Genomic DNA, 24,897 nt, shown 5'->3' on the forward strand with positions numbered 1-24,897 from the left:
CCTCTGTAGAAAATACCAAGAACTAGTTACCATCCAGTCGACTCCCACTCAGAGCGGCTAATGGACTGGAACCGCCAACCTTTTGGTCCGCAGCCAAGCTAAGACCACTGTGCGACCACAGCTGTGTGTAGAAAACACTCTGTATTTAAAAAACTAATTACAGTTCTAACCTTGCAGGAAAAGCTTCCCACTATGCTAGGACGCTCCAGACAATTTAGGAGTCTTCATCACAGCTGGAGCACTGGGAGGGGCGCTGAAAGCAGTCTGGACAGAGGCGGGTGCATCACCTAAGGCTGCTGCCACCGGAAGCTGCTCCGTCACCGGAAGCTGCTCCACCAGTCAATTGACACGGGTTAGCTCTTGTGGCTATAGGGCGGCTATGAGTCAGAATGGACTGGACAGCAACGGGTCTGTTTGTTTGTTTAGCCCTGGTGGCGCAGTGGTTAAGAGCTCGGCTGCTAACCAAGGCCAGCAGCAATTCGAATCCACCAGCCACTCTTTGGAAACCCTATGGGGCAGTTCTATTCTGTCCTATAAGGTCACAATGAGTCTGAAACGACTGAATGGCAGTAGGTTTTTTTTAGTTTTGTGTGCTCCAAAGGAGCCATAGTGGTGCAATGGTTGAAGCGCTCAGCTGCTAACCTAAAGGTGGGTGGTGATTCCAACCCACCAGCCGCTCAGCAGGAAAAAGATATGGCAGTCTGTTTTCATAAAGACTACAACCTTGGAAACCTCGTGGGGCAGTTATACTCTGTCCAGTAGGGTCACTAGGCTAGACGGCAGTGGGTTTGGTTTTGGGAAGTTTTCATGTGTTCCAAGGTCCTCATTTTTGTTACCTCCAACCTCAACAATAACCCACTGTTGATGTGTCTCTGCCGATTCCTATTGCACGACACTGGGAAGTAAGGAGGACTAATGCAGCCCACGGTGTTGGTCGCCAGGCTCATTTCCTCATTACTAGTTACAGCATAAACTTCATTCGCTCAATAAATAAAAAGAATAAAACTTTTTTTTTTCTGGTGCTATTATTTTAAAGGGCGCCGCTGATGCCCCCTGCCCCAGGTGCGAAAGTATCTTGCTCCATGCCTGTTCACCAGACTCTCAGAGATTGAATAAGATTATGTGTTCGAGCATCGCAGGGTACTGTTTGAATTTGAACTCCAGTGTAAGCAGCCAGGAGAGATGACAGATGCTGATTCTGGGTAGGAATCCTAGGAATTGAAATAAAGCCCCATCCCTGTACTCCATTAAAATGTAAATAACGGTTTAGCACATCATTGTTTATGAATTGCTTTCACGTGTATTCTCATTTAATTTAGTGGTCTCAACAATTTCTGGAGCTCGTCATTGTTATCCTCATATTTTGATGAAGAAATCTTATGATTGGTTAAATGAATGACCCATGGAAACTCCAGGAGGGCACAGACCAAGTTAGGTCAGTTCCCCCATGGTATTCCAGATTTCCGTGGCCATGCATCACCAAAAAGCAAAAAATAAAATGACTCAAAAATTTTATTGGTTGGTTTGTGAATGAGTGATTGAGGGTGGGAGGTAGTAAAAGGGAACACATTTCACCTCAGGTCTTCCGTTTGTAGATGGGGCCTCCTTCCACGACGCTCCACAACTGCCAGGACATAGACAGGCAAGAGGTGGCCAATATGAGACAAGAACATCTCAAGAACAGAAATCCAGGTATGCAGCAGCCTCATGCCCATCTCCGAGAGCAGAGATGGCAAGATTCCATGCCAGAAACATGGCGCCCAGTTCTGGCCAGCTAGTCTGGCCAGCTAGTCTCAAAAATTACCAGTGCTGGCAGATCCCAGCAGTCAGCCCTGGAGATTCCCTGGGGTACTGCAATCTCAGTGAGTTCTAGCTCTTTCAGACCCCTGGGATGTCTTTTGTATCAAAATATGGTGGAGTGGTGATTAGACTTTGTATCTCTGCTTTGCTCCTTACTGTTTTTGTGGACTGAAGCAAATCACATAACTTCTCTGAGCCTCTGATTTCCTCATCTATAAGGTAGCTATGATAATAGTAGCCCCCTAGGAGGGGTGTAAGGTGCTCTGGTGACACAACAGTTAAGCACTCGTCTGCTAACCAAAAGGTTGTAAACCCACCCGGCAGCTCCACGGGAGAAAATACCTGGCAATCTGTTCCCTTAAAGATTGTTGTCGTTAGGTGCCACTGAGTTAGTTCCAACTCACGGCGACCCTATGTACAATAAAAAAAATAAAATAAAATAAACTGTCTAGTCTCGCATCATTCTCACAATTATTGTTATATTTGAGCCCATTGTTGCAGCCACTTCGTCAACCCATCTCTTTGAGGGCCTTCCTTTCTTTCACTGAGCCTCTACTTTACCAAGCATTTTGTCCTTCTCCAGGGACTGATCCCTCCTGATAACATGTCTAAAGTACTTGAGACAAAGTCTCACCATTCCTGATTCTAAGGAGCATTCTGGTTGTACTTCTTGCAAGACAGACTTGTTCATTTTTCTCGAAGTCCATGGTATATTCAATATTCTTCACCAGCACCATAATTCAAAGGCATCAATTCTTCTTCAGTCTTCCTTATTCATTGTCCAGCTTTCACATGCATGGGAGGCAAATGAAAATACCATGGCTTGGTCAGGCACACCTTAGTCCTCAAACTGACATCTTTGCTTTTGAACACTTTAAAGAGGTCTTTTGCAGCAGATTTTCCCAATGCAATACGTCGTTTGATTTCTTGACTGCTCTTTCCATGGGCGTTGACTGTGTGGCTCCAAGTAAGATGAAATCCTTGACAACTTCAATATTTTCTCCGTTTGTCATGATGTTGCTTACTACAGCCTAGAAAACGCTATGGGGCAGTTATACTCTGTCACGTGGGATCTCTGTGAGTCAGAATCAACTCAACAGCACCTAACAAGAGGAAGGATGTAGAGTTCAGTGATGGTTCAGTGTTAGAATTCTCACCTTCCACACAGGAAACTTGGGTTCCATTCCTAGCTAATGCACCTCCAGTGCAGCCACCCCTCGTGTGTCAGTGGAGGCTTGCTCTTCCTATAGCTGTGAGGCTGAACAGGATTCAATAGAGCTTCCCCACTAAGATGGACTAGGAAGAAAAGCCTGGTAATCTACTTCTGAAAACGAGCCAATAAAACCCTATGGATCACAAAAGTCCAATTTCAGGGCCCAACTCAACAGCAGCTAGTAACAACAGGAGCAGTGTCAAGGATTAAATGGAATAATGTCAGTAAAGCCCTTAGCACAGTGTCTTCTACCTGGTAAAAACTCAGTAGGTTGCCATTAGCTTCTGATTATGACATGGTAAACATAAAAAGCAGGACCACAGAAAATCTACAGAGAATACATTAAGCAAAGGTGTGAATGTGTGTGGGGGCTGCTTTTATGGCCATGATGGGGGCTGTTTAGTGTTTTGACTACAGGGAAGTGGCTCTGGGTTCTTAACCGTGTTAATTCCCATTTGAAAACCTATTAAGACAATTAATTGCCAAGCCCAGACCAAAGATTGAAGTCAAGCAAAAGCCCTCTCCCCTACCTCAGCTGCCTTTCCAACAACTGTTCACATACATGGGTTCAACTGAGGATCCTGTAAGAAGAGTGCATCCTAATTGGAAGCTTGCTGTTTCATCATTCAGCCACCCAAGTAGTCATGTTTTGCCTCCTGATTATTGTAAAGAATGAAGAAAAAAAAAAGCCACAATTTGCTGCACGTTTGTGTCCCAATCACATTTATTCATCAAGAGTCTATTTCAACATGGTACCAAGGTATTATCCCTTCAAATTGGAGATGCCTCCTTGAGCAATTTTGCACAGAGTCTATAAACACTGGGGAAATGAAACGAAATCACTCTGATCTCCCACCTGAGACTGTTCACATCCTTGGTGTTAATAGAGCAGCTCCAATCACAAGAGCTTAGCTGTGCCTTTCCTGCTTGCAATGTGGCCATGAAACTTAGCAGGCAACACAGAAGGAACAGAGCCAGGCTGGACGGTCTTTCTCACTAAGGCCATCTAACATAAGATGTTAAGAAATGTCATTGAGTGGCCTAGGAAACAAAGGAACAGAAAGACTTTTCAGAACAATCTGGTTTCTCCCCACCTCCACATTTTATGCCTGCTCATAAAATAGGGAAATTGAGCATCTCCCAAGAAAAAGTGTCTGTGTTTTCCATTTCCTTTGAGAAGAAAGAGGACAGCAGTGTGGTCTACTCTCTACCCCCACTGCCAAAATTCTGGCGGGCTGACCCAGGGATGACTTAATCTGATTCGTGGAGACTGCCCATCTCATCCCAGTGATAACCCAATTTAGACATGGGGCAGGTGCCTATTTGCCTGTTTGAAAGGCACTAGAGGCCTGGGAGGAATCCCTGGGTGGCACAAATGGTTAAGAGCTCAATTACTAACCAAAAGGTTAATGGTTCAAATCCATCCAGAAGCACCTCAGAAGAAATGCCTGGTTATCTGCTTCTGAAAAGTCACAGCCATTAAAAACCCTATGGAGTGCAGTTCTACTCTGAAACACACAGGTTTGCTATAACTCATAATCAATGTCACTGCTCTGAATGCTGAGGATACAAAAACTGAGCACAACACAGTTCAGGCCTTTGCGGAACTTACAAGCTAACGTTAGAAGTAGGCACATCAAAACATCTTTTTAATATGCTATGTTAAGTTCAAGTTGAGTCGTGCCTAGATTTCACGACAGATCACAGAGGCTCTTAGCCAGCCTGGGGCAGAGCAGGCTGTAGGGAAAGATGGCCCTGTGGTTCCTTGTCCATCGTTCCCAAAAGTTAGAAATCTCAGTAGGTCCACCTGTATACTTGCGGCTTACATGTTTCATGCTAGGTTCCAAAGGCAAGCTCTGTGGAAGCCCAGTGACAAAACCGTTGCTGATATGGACACTCAGAGCATGAAATGGGGTGGGCAGAGAACACAGACAGACTCTCCAGCTCCCCAGGCCTGGCAGTGCCTACAAGAGGAATCATGTTTTCAGGCCTGGGTTCTATGGAGTTGAAGGTGGGGTGGACAGGGGAGAGCAGAGTTCCCTTGCCTGATACTTGGATGACTTAAAGTCTGTTTTCTGCGTGGAAGACTGTAAAAATCCTATACAGACATCAAAAGCTCAAGACCTCATTGGTTTGCAAGATGGGCCTTAACTCACCCCCTGTGAAGGGGACATCTGCTCCTTGCCAGGTCCTCAGGCCACAACCGATTAGAAACAAGATTAGTCAGCCAATGAGAATTGTATGAGGTTATGTACATACACACTGTTGTTGAGTCGATTCTGATTCATAGTGACCCCATGTGATAATAAAATTGCCCCATAGGGTTTTCTAGGAGCAAATCACCAGGTCTTTCTCCTGTGGAGCCAGTGGGTGGGTTCAAACTGCCAACCTCTGGATTAGCAGCCAAGTGCTTAACCATTGAGCCACCAGGGCTCCTTTATGTACACACTCAAAAAAAAAAAAAAACTATCGCTGAGCTGGTTGAACGGACGTGGGAAATCTGGGGTGGAAAGGTGGAGTGTGCTGTCACATTACAGAGATAGCGACTAGGATCACGTACAAATGTGTGTATAAATTTTTGTATAAGAAATTAACTTTTTTATATAAACTTTCGCCTATAGCACAGTAAAAAAAAAAAAAAACCCATTGCTGTCTAGTCGATTCTGACTCCTGGGGACCCTATAGGACAGAGTCACAGGGTTTCCAAGTCCCATAGGGTTTCCAAGGAGCAGCTGGTAGACCAAACTGTCAACCTTTTGACTAGCGGCCATAGCTCTTAACCACTGCACAGCCAGGGCTCCATGTACACACTTAGTAGCCTAAAAGTATGCACATTTCTCTAAACTTTCACTAATACTGAGAACAATCATTTAATAATCTTACATTGATGGACATTAATTACGCTGCATCCATAAAAGAAAATAGGACCTAGCCATTAAAATCAGATTTTCAAAAAAACAATGACAAAATGAGACGCTCACCACATACAGTTTGCTGTTGTCTTGTGCCGTCAAGTCGATTCTGACTCATGGTGACCTCAGGTGTTACAGAGCAGAACTGTGCTCCATAGGGTTTCCTTGGCTATAAACTTTACAGAAGCAGATCGCCAGGCTTTTTCTTTCACAGCACTGCTGGATGGGCTCATATCACCAACCTTTCAGTCGCAAACCATTTGACCCACCCAGGTAAAGCAGGCACCCATGAAAGGTTTCTCAAGAGTATCCCATAATAGTTGTTTTTCAGAAAAGTCTACTTTTGCTACAACCTTTACAGCACTCCCCCAGGTTTCTACTCTCCCAGCAGGGGGAGGAGGAGCAGGTGCACTAACTGAATTTATGCCATGTAAGACCTTTTTTTTTTTTTTTTAAGACCTTCCTGGGGAGGCAGTAGCCAGCCAGTCCTCATTTTTTTTTAGGGCCATCCCCAATATTTTTAGAGCCATGTGCAAAAACTTATTCACAAAAATTATGCAGAGTGTGCACCATCACAAGATTGAAGAACTTCCCCTCTCTGTTCATGCATATGTATGTCACTCCCGATAAAAAGAACGAATCTGTCCCAGTTGAGCTGAAGTGGTAGCCTTAGGTCATGAGATCTTACTTGCCTCCCAGTTTGCAAATTGTTAATAAACCTTTTTGTTCTTCCAACCTTGCATTTGGCTGACTTCAATTCGCTAGTCTGCTTGACAAGAACCTGTTAGTTGATGACTTCACAGGGACTTGTGTATATGGCTTAGTGGGGAAAATAAGGGCATAGAACTCTTATTTGGCACTAGTGAGGTACTATTTTTTCACCCTATGCTTACTGGCCCTCTTAATTTCTTGTTTGTGAATTATCTGTTTACTGGCTTCCAGGAAGGCAGTCCTGGGCTGAGGATTAGTCAGTGCGACAGCCCAGGGCTCTGGGGGCTCCTGCGCTTGGCCAGCCTCCTGAGTCTCCTTTGCTCTACTAAGGGTAGAAGCCCAGTGCTCTGAGGGATGAAGTCCAAGCGTCTCCGTTGCCCATGAATTCCCTTCCCAGGGTTGGCCTGGCCACTGACTTGAGCTTCTCCTTTGGCATAGAACAGATTTAATACAAAATTATTTGGCTTAAATTACTTCCAATGTTTAGAACACATTTCCTGTTCAGAGAGTGTAGAATTAAAGCAAGTACAATAGCTTAGGAACACCAAACATTGCATAAATTGCCTGATTGTTACTGTTGTCAAGTTCTTGGCTGAGCATCCTTTGGATTTAAAATGGGCCCAGCTGGGCAAAGATGCATATTTCCTCCCCATTCCTTCCCTTCTTTACCCAAGCCCTCCATCCTCAAAACCCCAACATTGTGAGGTGGGAATGCACAGGCATAGGAATTCATAGCCACACTTGGCTTCCCCTTGCTTTCTTCCCCCATTTCACCCTCACCTCCATCAACAGCAAGCCACTGCCTCTCTCCAGAGGAAGGTGGCTAAGGGCGAGGTTGTTGACGAGGGAGTAGGACATGATCATTTACAGGAAATATATATTTTACAGGAGACTTAGTGGCATCAGTCGCTCACTGAGTAGCTTCAAACTATGTTGATGTTGTTAGCTGCCATCAAGTTGGCCCCTGATTCACGGTGACCCCATGAACAACAGAATAAAATACCACCTAGCCCTGTGCCATTCCCATAATCGTTTGGGGATCAAACCACCGTGATCATAGGGCTCACACTGGCTGATATTCAGAAATAGATTACCAAGCCCTTCTTCCTAGTCTTAGTTTGGAAGCTCCACTGAAACATTTTCAGCACCATGGCAAAACACAAGCCTTCACTGATGGACAGGTGGTAGCTACATATGAGGTGCATTGGCCAGGAATTAAACCTGGGTCTCCCACATGGAAGGCGAGAATTCTACCACTGAACCATCAACGCCACCTCTTCCAACTATTAAAAAACAAAACAAGTTCGTTGTCATCAAGTTGACTCAACTTACAGCAACCCCATGTGTGTCAGAGTAGAACTGCTCCATAGGATTTTCAATGGCTGTATTTGCCAGGCCTTGCTTCCACAGTGCCACTGGGTGGATTCAAACCACGAACCTTTGGGTTAATAACACAAACTGTTTGCAATACCCAGGGACTTTCAAACTATAGAACTCTCTAATATGTAGAAAAGTATGTAGTAAAGTATTACAATGAAATGTGTATAAAATATGTGCTAAAGTATTTTAATGAAACGTGCACAGACCTGGAGTTAGAAAACCAAAGGGGAAGAAACATGCTTGGCATTTCTCAAGCTGAAAGGATTCAACTGAAGAAAAAAATTAAGCTTCGAGTTGCAATACTGAAGGATTCTACAGGGAAAAAATTGACCAACAGAGAAAGCATCAAAAGAAGATGGAAGGAATACACAGTCACTGTACCAAAAAGACTGGCCAACGTTCAACCATTTCAGGAGGTAGCATATGATCAAGAACCAATGATATTGAAGGAAGAAGTCCGAGCTGCGCTGAAGGCATTGGTGAAAAACAAGGCTCCAGGAATTGACAGAATACCAGTTGAGATGCTTCAACAAATCGATACAGTGCTGGAAGTGCTCACTCATCTATGAGAAGAAATTTGGAAGACAGCTACCTGGCCAACCAACTGGAAGAGATCCATATTTATGCCTATTCCAAAGAAAGGTGATCCAACAGAATGCAGAAATTACTGAACAGTATCATTAATATCACATGCAAGTAAAATTTTGCTGAAGATCACTCAAAATTGACTACAGCAGTACATCGACAGGGAACAGCCAGAAATTCAAGCCAGATTCAGAAGAGGACATGGAACTAGGGATATCATTGCTGATGTCAGATGGATCCTGGCTGAAAGCAGAGAATACCAAGATGTTTACCAATGCTTTATTGACTAGGCAAAGACATTGGACTGTGTGCATCATAACAAATTATGGATAACATTGTGAAAGAATAGAAATTTTAGAACACTTAATTGTGCTCGTAAGGACCTTGTACATAGACCAAGAAGCAATCATTCAAAGAGAATGAGAGGATACTACATGGTTTAAAATCAGGAAAGATGTGTGTCAGAGTTGTATCCTTTCACCATACTTATTCAATCTGCATGCTGAGCAAATAATCTGAGAAGGTGAAATATATGAAGAAGAACACAGCATCAGAATTAGAAGAAGACTCATTAACTACCTGCGATATGCAGATGACACAACCTTGCTTGCTGAAAGTGAAGAGGACTTGAAGCACTTACTGATGAAGATCAAAGACCACACCCTTCAGTATGGATTATACCTCAACAAAAAGAAAACAAAAATCCTCACAACTGGACCAATAAGCAGCATCATGATAAATGCTGAAAAGATCGAAGCTGTTGAGGATTTAATTTTACTTGGATCCACAATCAACGCCCATGAAAGCAGAAGCCAAGAAATCAAAGAACGCATTGCATTGTGCACATCTGCTGCAAAAGACCTCCTTAAAGTGTTCAAAAGCAAAGATGTCACTTTGAGGACTAAAGTGCACCTGACCCAAGCCTTGGCACTTTCAATTGCCTCACATGCATGGGAAAGCTAGACAATGAATAAGGAAGACAGAAGAATTAATCCCTTTGAATTTTGGTGTTGGAGAACGATATTGAATATACTATGGACTGCCAGAAGAATGAACAAATCTGTCTTGGAAGAAGTACAGCCAGAATGGACCTTAGAAGCAATGATGGCAAGATTTCATTGCATGTACTTTCGACATGTTATAGAAGGGACCAGTCCCTGGAGAAAGACATCATGCTTGGTAAAGTAGAAAAAAAACAAACCAAGCCCAGTGCTATTGAGTCGATTTGTAAAGTAGAGGCTCACTGAAAAAGAGGAAGACCCTCAAGGAGATGGATTGACACAGTGGATGCAACAATGGGCTCAAGCATAACAAAGACTGTGAGGATTGCACAGGACTGGGCAGTGTTGCGTTCTGTTGCGCATGGGTCTCTGAGTTGGAAGCAAGTTGAGGGCACCTAACAACAACAATATGTAAACATTTTTTTTAAATATAATCTGTAGTCATTTTTAAATTTTACAAGTGTCCTATTATATGTTTTAACTTCAAAATAGTTATTCTCAAATTGGGAATAATACTCAAATCAGTTACAAAGTATACACCCTGATTCTATTATGGCCATGATCACTCTGTGTTGTTTTATGTATGTATAGGGGTTTCCCTACTAGACTATGAGCTCTTGAGTTCAGGGTCATGATTTATTGATTTTTGTATTTTCCCAGCTTGTATCTTACGTGCTGTGTGCTCAATAGAGTTTTTTTTTTTTTTAATTAATTGCTGAAGGCTTAATCTGGGCCTTGAAGAATGTGTAGTACTGGGATTGGTTGAAGAATAAAGGAGTCTTTTCAACCCAAGAGTGGGACAGGATGGAGGGACGTGTGGAGTGGGGCAGCAGGAATAATGAGCATGCCTTGTATGGTTTGGTAATTGGAGCACTTCGGAAATGTCTCCCAGGTAACGGGGCCTTTGAATTTGGCCTTGAAAACTGACTCTAATTTTACCAAATGAAGAAAAGGGAAAAGGACAAGAAGAAGATGTTGTGCAAGCAAGGTTTTGGAAATCGTAATTAGCTTGATGTGGCTGGAGCATAACGCGGTGAGAGCACTTGAAAATTATTGTAAATTTTTTTGTCTGATTAACTCTTCACCAATACTGAGTATGTTCATTTCATATGGGCTATCTCTTACTTTAAATTCAACCAGACTTTCTCTCATTCAGCAATTTGAGCAGCTGGAGATTTGGGGGCACTTTGCCGGTACTCAATTTCTGCCTCAGTCACACTCCTGAAGTGGCTCATCCTTTGCTTTGGAAACTTTATCTAGATGGTTCATGTAGTTTGTCTTAGCTCTGGTCTTACAGCACAAGCTAGAAATCATATCTGCAATTCCCTAATGTCTACCCACAAAATCTGTACAAGTGTTTAATAGTGTTTTATAGACACCATTGCTTATTTTTGTTAATTTATTTATTTATTTGTAACTATATAGGTAACAGAGGCCTCAGTGGCACAGCAGTTAAGCGTTCAGCTGCTAACCAAAAAGTCAGCAATTTGAATTCATCAGCCACTCCTTGGAAACTCTATGGAGCAGTTCTACTCTGTCCTATATGGTTGCTATGAGTAGGAATCAACTTGATGACTAGGAGGATATAGGTAACAAGGAGGCCTAGTAGCATACTGGTTAAGCACTCAGCTGCTAACCTAAAGGTAGGTGGTTCGAACCCACCAGATGTTCTACAGAAGAAAGATGTGGCAGTCTGCTTCTGTAAAGATTACAGCCTTGGAAACTGTATGGGGCAGTTCTTTGTCCTATCAGGTCGCTATGTGTCAGAATTGACTCGATGGCACACAACTTCAACAACAACATATAGGTAACAAACATTTGCCATTCCCACAATCTTCACATGTATAGTTCGGTGACATCAATTATGCTAACAAATATTCTTTAATGGAACTAAGCTACCCTGAAGTGGAAGGATAGTAAAACAAGAATGAGAGCTAATAGGGGGAAAATAAAGGTAAAGGAAGGAGACCTAGAAAGAAAAATATTAGTGCAAGGAAGGAAATAATTAGAACAGAGAAGAAGGGAGGATTAATTAGAGGGTGAAAAGGACATAGAGTCTTAGGTCTAGAAGTGATGGATCTTAGGTTTAGATGGATCCCCAGAGGTCGCCACTTAGGGACACCTGAGTTAAGAAGGACAATGGACTGGACTCTCACATTCCCTCCAGTACTAAGGTTCTAGGCAGCATACAACAATATTACATTGACTCACATTTGGCGAGGCAAATGTAGGACTATTCAAATACTCCCAGAGATGTGCCCTTATGTACATGCTCTGAACTATCTGGCAACAGATGGGACTATAGTTATAGTAGCTAACTAACTCCACATCATTGGGCATATAGTGCATATGTCATTTATTTTTCTATTTTTTATTTATTATTGCACTTTAGCTTAAGGGTTACAGAACAAATTAGCTTCTCATTAAACAGTATACGTATCGTTTTGTGACACTGGTAACCAACCTCACGACATGTCAACACTCTCCCTTCTCAAATTTGGGTTCCCTCTTACCAGCTTTCCTGTCCCTCCTGCCTTCTCGTCCTTGTCCCTGAGCTGGTGTGCCCATTTAGTCTCGTTTTGTTTTATGGGCCTGTCTAATCTCTGGCTAAAGGGTGATCCTCAGGAGTGACTACAACACTGAGCTAAAAGGGTGTCTGGAGGCCATACTCTCAGTGTTTCTCCAGTCTGTCAGGCCAGTAAGTCTGTGAGTTAGAATTTTGTTCTACATTTTCTCCAGCTCTCTCCAAGACCCTCTACTGTGATCCCTGTCGGAGCAGTCGGTGGTAGTAGCTGGGCACCATCTAGTTGTACTGGCCTCAGTCTTATGGAGGCTGTGGTAGTTGTGATCCATTAGTCCTTTGGACTAATCTTTCCCTTGTGTCTTTGGTTTTCTCCATTCTCTCTTGCTCCTGATGTTGTGAGACCAGTGGGGTATCTTAGATGGCTGCTCACAAGCTTTTAAGGCCCCAGACACAACTCACCAAAGTAGAATGTAGAACATATTCTCTATAAACTCTGTTATGCCAATTGAGCTAGATATTCTCTGAGACCATGGTTCCTAGCCCTCAGCCTAGTAATTCAGTCCCTCAGGGAGTTTGGTTGTATCTATGGAGATCCCATGACCTTGTCTTGTACAAGCTGTGCTGGCTTCCCCCATATTGTGCACTATCTTAACCTGCACCAAAGTTACCACTTATCTATTCTCCATTTAGTGTTTTTCCATCCCCACCCCTTCCCTCCCTTGTAACAATCAAAGATTGTTTCTTGGGAGGTAGAGCCAAGTTGGCGGAATAGACAGCTGCTTCCAGCGAGCCCTCTTTAGAACAATGACCAGAAAAAACGAGTAAAACGAGTATATTTATGACAAGCTAAGAGCCCTGCGCATCAAAGGCAAGCGTAGAAAATGAACTGAGGGACAGGGGGAAGAAGAGACAGTTCATATGGAAAGAGGAGTTACTGGACCTGAACCAGGGAGCCCTCAGGCACCATCCCTAGAGCAGCGGCAGCGGGCTGGTACTAGTGTTTGGCCACAGTTTCCTCAGGGAGAAGCAGCCAGCCACACAGCCTACTCACACCTCCAGAACCAGAGAACAGCGATCCCGGCAAAAGCTAAGTACTTGTGTATATTTTACCGCACCGCTCCACCCCTAAGCCGGCTTCAACGGCTGAATTCCCTGGGCCTCAGACAGGCACTGTTGAGTGCCTAGAGCAATCTTCTGGCCTTGGAGAAGGAAAAAATTTGCACTTGGGGAAAAGATAATTTGCCAGCTCCACTACGGGGGGAGCTCAGGACAGAAGCGGCTCCTGTCCAGGCATAAACGGTCTGTGGACTTTGAGCACCTTTCCCCTCTGCATGGACTTGTGTGGGCCTATTTCAGGAGAATAGGCCCTTGATGGTAGGCTCCAACCGTTTCAACTGTGCGGAGGAGAGCTGGGTGTTTGATGTTTGATCTGGCTTTGCCCATTAAACAGGGTCAGGGTCCTAAGGACTGGTAGCTCCATTCAGGTCACCCAGCCACCCGTGACAGCGGTCCAAGGATAACTGGGACCTCCCAGTCCTTACAATCAAAAACATTGGGTGCCCATGTTCCGTCTGCAGGACCCACCCACCTGCACGCTCTAAGGAACAAGGATGCACTTTCCTCAGAGACACTCGGGGGTCAGTTCTCAGTCCCCTGCCTTGTCCAGAGTGTGACCCCCTACTGCAACCAGATACCGGTACCTACACTGATCACTCCTGCCCCTCTAAGACTGTAGGACAGAGCCTTTACCACATACTTGATGATCAGCTACCTGGACACCTGAGCTGAATTCATACAAGAAAAGTGAATGGACTCCTAGACCGATATACTGGATAACATCTCTAGCCATCTGGGGACAGGACGTCTGAGTTCCAAAGGCGAAAATAATCAAGCTAGCTAACTCAAGCAACCCATTTGGGCGTATCAAAACAAAACAAAGCAAGAAGCTACCACACAGTAAGCAAACAAAGTAATACAATAACTTACAGACGGCTCAGAGGACAATAGCCAATATCAAGTCACATAAAGAAACAGACCAGGATCACTTCAACAAGCTCTCAAAACAAAGACCCCAGGGATCTTCTAGATGAAAGTGCATTCCTGGAATTACCAGAGCCAGGATACAAAAGTTTAATATACATAACCCTTTAAGACATCAGGGAGGAAATGAGGCAATACACAGAACAAGCCAAGGAACACACAGATAAAGTAACTGAAGAAATTGGAAAGATTATTCAGGAACATAATGAACAATTTAATAAGCTGGAAAAATCCACAGACAGATAGCAATCAGAAATTCAGAAGATTAACAATAAAATTACAGAAGTAGACAATTCAATAGAAGGTCAGGGGAGCAGAAATGAGCAAGTAGAAACCAGAATTTCTGAACTGGAAGATAAATCAATTGGCACTAATATATTTGAAGAAAAATCAGATAAAAGAATTTTAAAAAAATGAAGAAAACTTAAGAATCATGTGGGGCTCTATCAAGAGAAATAACCTACGAGTGACTGGAGTACCAGAACAGGGAGGGATAACAGAAAATACAGAGAGAATTGTCAAAGATTTGCTGGCAGAAAACCTCCCTGATATTGTAAAAGATGAGAAGATATCTACCTAAGATGCTCATCGAACTCCACAAAAGGTAGATGTTAAAAGAAACTCACCAAGACATATTATAATCAAACTTGACAAAACCAAAGATAAAGAGGGAATTTTAAGAGCAGCTAGGGATAAATGAAAAGTCACCTACAAAGGAGAGCCAACAAGAATAAGCTTGGACTACTCAGCAGAAACCGTCCAAGCAAGAAGGCAAAAAATTGCCAGCCAAGAATCATATATCCAGCAAAACTGTCTCTTAAATATGAAGGTGAAATTAGGACATTTCCAGATAAACAGAAGTTTACAGAATTCGTAAAAACCAAACCAAAACTACAAGAAATACTAAAGAGAGTTCTTTGGTTAAAAAAATTAAAAAAAAAATTTTTTTTTTTTTTGTTAGAAAATCAATAATATCAGGTTGATACCCAGGACTAGAACACTGGGCAGAGCAATCAGAAGTCAACCCAGGCAAGGAAATAAAAAAAAAAAAAGCTCAAAACATGGTAACGGCAATGTTATTATATAAAAGAAGACAACATTAAAACAATAAAGAGGGACTAAGAAATGTAATCATAGACCTTCCATATAGAGAGGAAGATATGGCGATACAAAGAAATAAAAGGTTTAAATTTAGAAAAATAGGGGTAAATAGTAAGGTAACCACAAAGGAGACAAAATATCCTACTTATCAAAATAAAATACAAGAAAAAAAAGAGAGACTCAGCAGAAAGAAAATCAACAACAACGAATATAAGGAAAGGACAATATATAAAGATAATCTACTGAGCACATAAAATTAAGTGGGAAAAAGAAACTGTCAACAGCACACAAAAAAAGACATCAAAATGATAGCACTAAATTCATAGCTATCCATTATTACCCTGAATGTAAATGGACTAAATGCACCAATAAAGAGACAGAGAGTGGCAGAATGCGTTAAAAAACACGATCCATCTATATGTTGCCTACAAGAGACACACCTTAGACTTAGAGACACAAACAAACTAAAATTCAAAGGATGGAAAAAAATATATCAAGCAAACAATGAAAAAAGAGAAGAAGTGGCAACATTAATTTCTGACAAAATAGACTTTAAAGTTAAATCCATCATAAAGGATAAGGAAGGACAGTATATAATGATTAAACGGACAAAAAACCAGAAGATATAACCATGTTAAATATTTATGCACCCAATGAGAAGGCTGCAAGATACATAAAACAAACTCTATCAGCATTGAAAAGTGAGATAGACAGCTCCACAATAACAGTAGGAGACTTCAAGACACCACTTTCAGTGAAGGACAGGGATCCTCCACTAAACCACTGAAACTAATAGTTCAGCAGAGTATTTGGATACAAGATAAACATACAAAAATCAGTTGGATTCCTCTACACCAACAAAAAGAACATCGAAGAGGAAATCACCAAATCAATACCATTTACAGTAGTCCCCAAGAAGGTATAATACTTAGGAACATATCTTACCAGAGATGTAAAAGATTTATACAAAGCAAACTACAATACACTTCTGCAAGAAACCAAAAGAGACCTACATAAGTGGAAAAATATGCCTTGCTCATGAATAGGAAGACTTAACATTATAAAAATGTCTATTCTACCAAAAGTGATCTATACATTTAATGCAATTCCAATCCAAATTCCAATGACATTCTTTATTGAGATGGAGAAACAAATCACCAACTTCATACGGAAGGGAAAGAGTCCCTGGATAAGTAAAGTATTACTGAAAAAGAAGAACAAAGGCCTTATTCTACCTGATTTTAGAACCTATTATACCGCCACAGTAGTCAAAACAGCCTGGTACTGGTACAACAACAGATACATGGACCAATGGAACAGAATTGAGAATCCAGACATAAATCCTTCCACATATGAGCAGTTGGTATTTGACAAAGGCCCCCAAACAGTTAAATGGGGAAAAGACTGTCTTTTTAACAGATGGTGCGGGCATAACCAGATATCCATCTGCAAAAAAATGAAATAAAACCCATACCTCACTCCATGCACAAAAACGAGCTCAAAGTGGATCAAAGACCTAAATATAAAATCTAAAACGATAAAGATCATGGAAGAAAAAATACGGACGTTAGGAGCCCTAATACATGGCATAAACAGTATACAAAACATTACTTAGGGACAACGTTAGGAACCCTAATACATGGCATAAACAGTATATAAAACATTACTAACAAGGCAGAAGAAAAACTAGATAACTGGGAGCTCCTAAAAATCAAACACCTATGCTCATCCAAAGACTTCATCAAAAGGGTAAAAAGATTGCCTACAGACTGGGAAAAAGTTTTTAGCTATGACATTTCTGATCAGTGCCTGATCTCTAAATTCTACATGATATTCCAAAACCTCAACTGCAAAAAGACTAATCCCAGTACCCAGTGCAAATAGCCCAATTAAAAATGGCCAAAAGGTATGAACAGACACTTCACTAAAGTTGAGGAAACGCTCACGATCATTAGCCATTAGAGAAATGCAAATGAAAACTACAACGAAATTCCATCTCACTCCAGCAAGGCTGGCATTAATCCAAAAAAACACAAAACAATAAATGTTGGAGAGGCTGTGGAGAGTTTGGAACACTTATACGCTGCTGGTGGGAATATAAAATGGTACAACCACTTTGGAAATTGATTTGGTGATTCCTTAAAAAGCCAGAAATAGAACTACCATAAGATCTAGCAATCCCACTCCTTGGAATATATCCTAGAGAAATAAGAGCCTTTACAGGAACAGATATATGCACACCCATGTTTATTGCAGCACTGTTTACAATAGCAAAAAGAAGGAAGCAACCAAGGTGCCCATCAACAGATGAATGGATAAATAAATTATGATATATTTATACAATGGAATACTACGCATCAATAAAGAACAGTGATGAATCTGTGAAACATTTCATAACATGGAGGAATCTGGAAGGCATTATGCTGAGTGAAATTAGTGAGTTGCAAAAGGTCAAATATTGTATAAGACCACTATTATAAGAACTCAAGAAATAGCTTAAACAGAAAAAAATATTCTTTGATGGTTATGAGAGGGGGAGGAAAGGAGGGTAGGAGAGGGGTATTCACTAATTAGATAGTAGATCAGAACTACTTTAGGTGATGAGAAAGACAACACACAATACAGGTGAGGTCAGCACAACTGGACTAAACAAAAAGCAAAGAAGTTTCCTGAATAAACTGAATGCTTCGAAGGCCAGTGTAGCAGGGGTAGGGGCTTGGGGGCCATGGTTTCAGGGGACATCTAAGTCAATTGGCATAATAAAATCTATCAAGAAAACATTCTGCATCCTACCTTGGAGAGAGGCATCTGAGTTCTTAAACCCTAGCAGGTGGCCATCTAAGATGCATCAATGAGTTTCAACCCACCTGGATCAAAGGAGAATGAAGAACACCAAGGAGACAAGGCAATTACGAGCCCAAGAGACAGAAAGGGCCACATAAACCAGAGGCTACATCAGCCTGAGACCAGAAGAGCTAGATGGTGCCCAGCTACAACCGATGACTGCCCTGACAGGGAACGCAACAGAGAACCCCTGAGGGATCAGGAGAGCAGTGGGATGCAGACCCCAAATTCTCGTAGAATGACCAGACTTAATGGTCTGACTGAGACTGGAAGGACCCCGGTGGTCATGGCCCTGAGACCTTCTGTTGGCCCAGGACAGGAACCATTCCCAAAGCCAACTCTTCAGACAGGGATTGGACTGGACAATGGGTTGAAGAGGGATGCTGGTGAGGAGTGAGCTTCTTGGAACAGGTGGCCACTTGAGCCTATGTTCGCGTCTCCTCCCTGGAGGGGAGATGAGAGGGTAGCGGGGGTTAGAAGCTGGCGAAATGGACAAGAAAAGAGAGTGGAGGGAGGGAGTGGGCTGTCTCACTAGGGGGAGAGCAGATGGGAGTATGTAGCAAGGTGTATATAAGTTTTTATGTGAGGGACTGACATGATTTGTAAACTTTCACTTAAAGCACAATAAAAACTAAAAAAAAAAAAAAGATTGTTTCTTTTTGTGTGTAAAACTTTTCCTGAGTTTTTATAGTAGTGGTCTCATCCAATATTTGCTCTTTTGTGACTGACTTATTTCACTCAGCATAATGCCCTCCAGATTCATCCATGTTATGAGATGCTTCACAGATTCATCATTGTTCTTTATCATTGCGTAGTACTCCATTGTGTGTTCGTATCATAGTTTGTTTATCCATTCATCTGTTGATGGGCATCTAGGTTATCCCCATTTTTTTGCTATTGTGAACAATGCTGCAATGAACATGGGTGTGCATACGTCTATTTGTGTGATAGCTCTTATTTCTCTAGGATACATTCCTAGGAGTGGGATTGCTGGATCATATGGTATTTCTATTTCTAAGTTTCTAAGGAAGGGCCATATCTTTTTCCAAAATGGTTGCACCATTTTGCATTCCTACCAGCAGTGCATAAGAGTTCCAATCTCCCTACAGCCTCTACGACATTCGTTATTTTCTGTTTTTTTGATTCGTGCCAGTAATCGCGGGGTAAGATGGTATCTCATTGTAGTTTTGATTTTCATTTCTCTAATGGCTAGTGATCGTGAGCATTTTTTCACGTGTCAGCCACTTGAATGTCTTCTTTGGTGAAGTTTCTGTTCATTTCCTTTGCCCATTTTTTAATTGGATTATTTGTCTTTTTGTTGTAGAGATGTTGGATTTTCCTGTAGATTTTAGAGATTAGTCCTTTGTCGGATTTGTAATAGCCAAATTTTTTTTTCCATCCGCAGGTTCTCTTTTTCAGTCTTTTGGGGAAGTCTTTTGCTGAGCATAAGTGTTTAGTTTTTAGAAGATCCTTGTCTTGTTAATTATGTTTTGTATCCTGTTAATGCCATGTATTAGGTTTTGACTACCATAGCTGTATAGTAGGTTCTGAGGTCAGGTAGTGCGAGTCTTCCTACTGTATTCCTCTTCTTCAATAGTGCTTTACTTATCCCAGTCCTCTATATGCCATTAATTTTTGGTGAATTAGATTGAAAAAGGAGTTCCTGGGTGGGACAAACAGTTCAGTGCATCACTACTAGCTGAAAGCTTGGTGGTTCAAACCCAGAGGCACCTCAGAAAACAGGCTTTGTAATCTGCTTCCAAAAGGTTACAGCCTTGAAAATGCTTTGGAGCAGTTCTACTCTGCACACACAAGGTCGTCCTGAGTCGGAATCAACGTGATGGCAACTAACAATGACAGACTGATAAAATTCCAGGGCAGAAAAAAATCATCACAGTGCTCTTTGTTCTTTATTTCCAGAAAACCGAGTTCAAGTTCAGGGCCTGTGAAATCAGAGGACACTAGTCTAGATAGGATTATCGATCCAAATTTATTATTTCTGACAAGCCAAGTCAACAGTACTGTTTCCAACTTGTGCAAATCAAATTGCTCTTCAGGTTTGCTGCTTCCTGATAGAAGAAACATTCCCGCAAATTCTCTTTCTCCATCATGCTCTCGGTGGTCATATCGGCATCATAATAGTGACACATAACTCTCCTGTAGTGCTTTTATTGCATCAGGCTTGAGTGGACCTTGGGCAAAAGATGACTAATGACACCCCCTCCTCCTTCAGTGTGGCACAAATGAATCAGACACCACACCAGGAAGCAGTGGAAATAGAACTAGACTATGAATCAGGAGACGTGGGTCTTAGTTAAAGTTTTGTCTGTAGCTAGTGATGAAATCTGGCAAAAGCCACTTAACCTCTCTAAGCATGAATTATTACCACCTCTTTAAAATGTATCCTTATTAAACTTTAACATTCTCTGACTTTCAACCATTCCTAACAAATCAAATTCAATTGCTATCTATTGTGAAATAGTTTTTACTTTTTATGCCTGGTCTGGATATTTTGGAAAACAAGGTATCTCCCCAGGTATTTAGACACCTCTTGAAAAAATAAAACAAAACACCCAGTGTTATGAATTGAATTGTGTCCCCAAAAATGTGTATCAACTTGGCTAGGCCATGAATCCCAGTATTGTGTGGTTGTCCACCATTTTGTGATCTGATGTATTTACCCTATGTGTTGTAAACCCTGCCTTCTATGATAACAAGGCAGGATTAGAGGCAGTTATGCTAATAAGGCAGAACTCAATCTACAGGATTAAGTTGTATCTTGAGTCAATCTCTTATGAGATATAAAAAAGAACAGAACAGAGAGGAGAGGGACCTCATACCACCAAGAAAGAAGTGCTGAGAGCAGAGCTCATCCTTTTGGTTATCCCATTAGTCTTGCCAAGTGGTATAAACATGTTAATATTGATATTGATGACATTTATATTTGCCACGAAAAAGAGAGAATTTGGACAACTTTACCCCAGAACTTCTCTTGTCTCATCGCCATTGTGGTTGTTCCCCTGAATGCTCTCAAGCCCTTTACTGATCTATTGTTCTTGTGGTTGTTGTTACTGTTGTTGTTGTTAGGTGCCATCCAGTCAGTTCTAACTCATAGCAACCCTATGTACAACATAACAAAACACTGCCCAGTCCTGCACCATCCTCACAATTGTTATGCTTGAACCCATTGTTGTACCGACTGTGGCAATCCATTACATTGAGGGTCTTCCTCTTTTCTTGCTGACCCTCTGGAAGAGATCCATATTTGTACCCATTGCAATGAAAAGTGATCCAACAGAACGTGGAAATTATTGAACAATATCACTGACCAACAGATATAAAGAATTATCAACACCTCTTGTGGGATTTAATAGGGATAAAAACTACCCACTAAAAGGCAGATACTTCGGAGTATGGCAGAAAATAGCAGCAATACTAGTTGTTGCGAGGCGCTGTCAAGTCAGTTCCAACTCATAGCAACCCTATATACATGAGCTGCCCCAGAAGGCACTTGAATTGGTTTTAGCTTTTTGAGAAAGAACCAAAAACTCTTGGGTAGATTTGAGAACTATTCTGGTCCTAGATACAAAGCATCTTTTACACTGAATTATACCCATATGTTGCTATGCTTTCCCAATACGTGTTTATTTTTACCAGTTTCTGACTCAAGTTATCTTACCCTTGACATTGAAGACCTTTCAGCAGTGACCATAAACCATACCTGAAACCAGGTCTTATATTTAAAACTCTCAATGCTAGTGTTCACACACACCCCAACATACCCCAGTTCATTCTCACATGACACCAACTGTTTACAAAAGATTTACCCTTCAAGTTTTAGCTATGACTTAAGATAACAACTATTACACAATCGTGCCTCCATGTTCATGAAGAACTTAAAGTTTCAGGAGGCAGCTAGCATCAACATCAAATATTATTTGAGCATGTACCAGGAACAAGAATTAGAAACACTTGAGAAGCTTCAAATCTAATTGGAGGAGATAGGGCATAGCAAAAGAAAGACCCCAGGAGTAAATGCACTAATCCTAAAACGATACGGGTCCATAATGGGCATTCCTTCAGTCCCATCTCTGAATTTCTTCCCCATAGCCACCAGTTTAAAAATCTCACTTATATTTCAAGATTGAAGTCATTGGCCATACATTTTTCAAAGCCTCCTCAGATCCATCTCCTTTCTCTTAAATCAGAAATAATTTCTCAGTTCATTCAACTCCCACAGGAGCTTATGTGTTTCTCATCTAGAATGCTTTCACCTTGCACTATAATTATTTACGTCCACGTCTTAATTTCCAGAGCTAGATTAGAAGTTTCTGAGGGACATAATCTACATATCTATGCATCTCATACATAACCTAGCACAGAACCTTGACCATAATTTAAAAAAAAGTTGCCATCAGGGAGGGAGGCCTCAAATTGTTTCAACACAGCGCTGAACCCTTCGAGTAGGCACAATGAGCAAGGCTCACCTACCTGAGTTGAAAAAATTTATGGACAAGAAGTTATCATTGAAATTAAATGGTAGCAGGCATGTCCAAGGAATATTGTGGGGATATGACCCCTTTATGAACCTTGTCATAGATGAGTGTGTGGAGATGGCAACTAGTAGACAACAGAACAATATTGGAATGGTGGTAATATGAAGAAATGGCATCATCATGTTAGAAGCCTTGGAACGAGTATAAGTAATGGCTGTGTTCAGCAGAGAGATCCACTGCTTCCATGTATCTGCTCTACAAAGGGCCTTTTACTACGATGTAAAAATCAGGCTGTGTACATTCTTTATATCAATATTTTTGTTGTTAAATAAAATTTTTTAAGAGTAAAAAAATAAAGTTGCCATGGAGTCAACTCAGACTCATGATGGCCCCATGTGTGTAAGAGCACAACTGTGCTTCACAGGGATTTTAGGGGCTGATTTTTGGAAGCAGATCACCAGGTCTTTCTTCCCAGGTGCCTCTGGATGGACTGAACCTCCAACCTTTCAGTTAGCAGTAAGTGTGTTAACCTTTTGTACCACTCAGGAACTCTTGGCCATATTAGGCAATTAATAAATATTTGAGGATCTGATCCTGCTCATTTGAAATTTGAAGGAACTGACAACCAGAGAACTTCTTAAATGTCTTGTCCAAGTTCACACCCTCAGGGCTGATGTTCAGTGGAAAAGCTCCAGTCCAGCCTTACAGGTTGCTAGAAGAGCGAAATACACCTGTGTCAGTCTGTAAAAGTATCCGCTGATCCCAAGTGACCCTCTGCTGTCCCAGCTGTGCCATGTCCTCCCTTGGGACCTCTTGGCCTCCCCTCATCTAGCAACTACACATGTGATAACAAGCATAGCAGAGGACTTCCAAGACCCCGCACTAGTGCTGCGGCTGACAACCAGTTATTAAATGTTTTGGATATCACCTCTGGCACACAATAGTTAGTTACAGGGCTAGGACAAGAAACAGACGTCCTACTACTAATTAGTATATGATAAACTGAGTTATATAGAGAGGAATTCACCTATCGAGTTATCAGCAAGTAAAACCAGTTGCCATCGAGTTGGCTCTGACTCAGGGCAACCCCATGTTTATTTGTTTATCTGTCAAGTAACAAGGCTTCTTAACAGAAGTAGAAGCAGAATTCAGCATTAAAGAAGGACTTGCTGAACAAGCAAAGAGTTACAGGAAGGCAGTACAAGTGTGAAAATGAAATTACACAAGGATTGGATCAGTTCTACAGTTGATGTGTTCAAGACCCAGGGTCATATGAAAATGCAGAGCCCCTTCTTCAAAAAGCATTGTTTATTTTGTTTTTCCTTTCTTCCATGACCTCTCTCGTGACCTATCATGGTACTTTTTGTTTGCTATCCTGACCTGGCATGGCACTTTTTGTTTGCTTTTTAATGTTGTGCTTCCTCAGGCATGGAATACTCACAGGGTGGGTGTAGACCCTCACAGGCATCCAGGATCCGCCCTGTGCCTCCACACACAGAACACATGCTCCTAACTCTGGTCCTCCCCAACATCACACGCAGGCCCAGGCAGGGCCCGGGGAGCCAGTGGCCAGGCATCTGCACCGGAAAGCCAGGGAAGCAGCAGGAGCTGGAACCACATGTGAACTGAGGCTCCAAGCCCCCAGTGCACACTCCATTGTTCCATCAGACTTCACTTACAAAACACAAATTCAAAGACAAATCCTTAAGAATTTTAAGATAACAACTTCAGAGCACTAACCCTCAAGAGTGGGGCCAGCTCCTGAGCACAAGGTCCTGTGAGACTACATAGTCACACACCCATGTTGATGGTGCTGAGTGTGTCCAAAAGGCAACAAGCAACAGAGTTAGGGGTGAGTGTAGGGGAGGAGTCGGGGGAGTGGGTGTGGGGAAGATGTAATCAGTGTAGACAGCCATAAGCCACGCCATTCACCACTCAGGATAGTTTCTATGTTCCATTAATTGATTACTTTTGGAGCCCAAACAAAATTAAGCAAAATATGAAGTTTGTCTAACTCTTCAGGATCCTCCTCTCAACTTGCTTCTAAAAACACTATGGAGATGGACTGTTCAGAGATCCTGGGACAGCTATTCAGACTCAGGACCTGTCTTTCCAATCTAGCCTCTTCCTGTTCTCTCTCTCATCCCCAAAATCACCCCCAAGGTCACAAGAAAGAATCTGATTGACTCTTTCACTAGTAACAACAACAACAAAAAAAAGCCATTGCCGTCGAGTCGTTCTGACTCACAGTGACCCTATAGGACAGAGTAGAACTGCCCCATAGAGTTTC

The 24,897-nt window shown here is 41.9% G+C and overlaps 1 protein-coding gene across 1 annotated transcript; it reads left to right on the top strand.

The window, feature by feature from the left end:
- Positions 1 to 22,583: 22,583 nt before the first annotated feature.
- Positions 22,584 to 23,292, top strand: LOC111752365 (small nuclear ribonucleoprotein G-like). The gene has a single exon (XM_064295262.1). The coding sequence runs from the start codon at positions 22,584 to 22,586 to the stop codon at positions 22,770 to 22,772; it is 189 nt and encodes a 62-aa protein (XP_064151332.1). The 3' UTR covers positions 22,773 to 23,292.
- Positions 23,293 to 24,897: the final 1,605 nt, after the last annotated feature.

This window comes from Loxodonta africana, chromosome 1 (assembly GCF_030014295.1).
Source record: "Loxodonta africana isolate mLoxAfr1 chromosome 1, mLoxAfr1.hap2, whole genome shotgun sequence".
NCBI classification, from domain to species: Eukaryota; Metazoa; Chordata; class Mammalia; order Proboscidea; family Elephantidae; genus Loxodonta; species Loxodonta africana.

Bases quoted from the DNA above. Each gene is read 5' to 3' on its own strand.
- LOC111752365 (XM_064295262.1), top strand. From the start codon at position 22,584: ATGAGCAAGGCTCACCTACCTGAGTTGAAAAAATTTATGGACAAGAAG.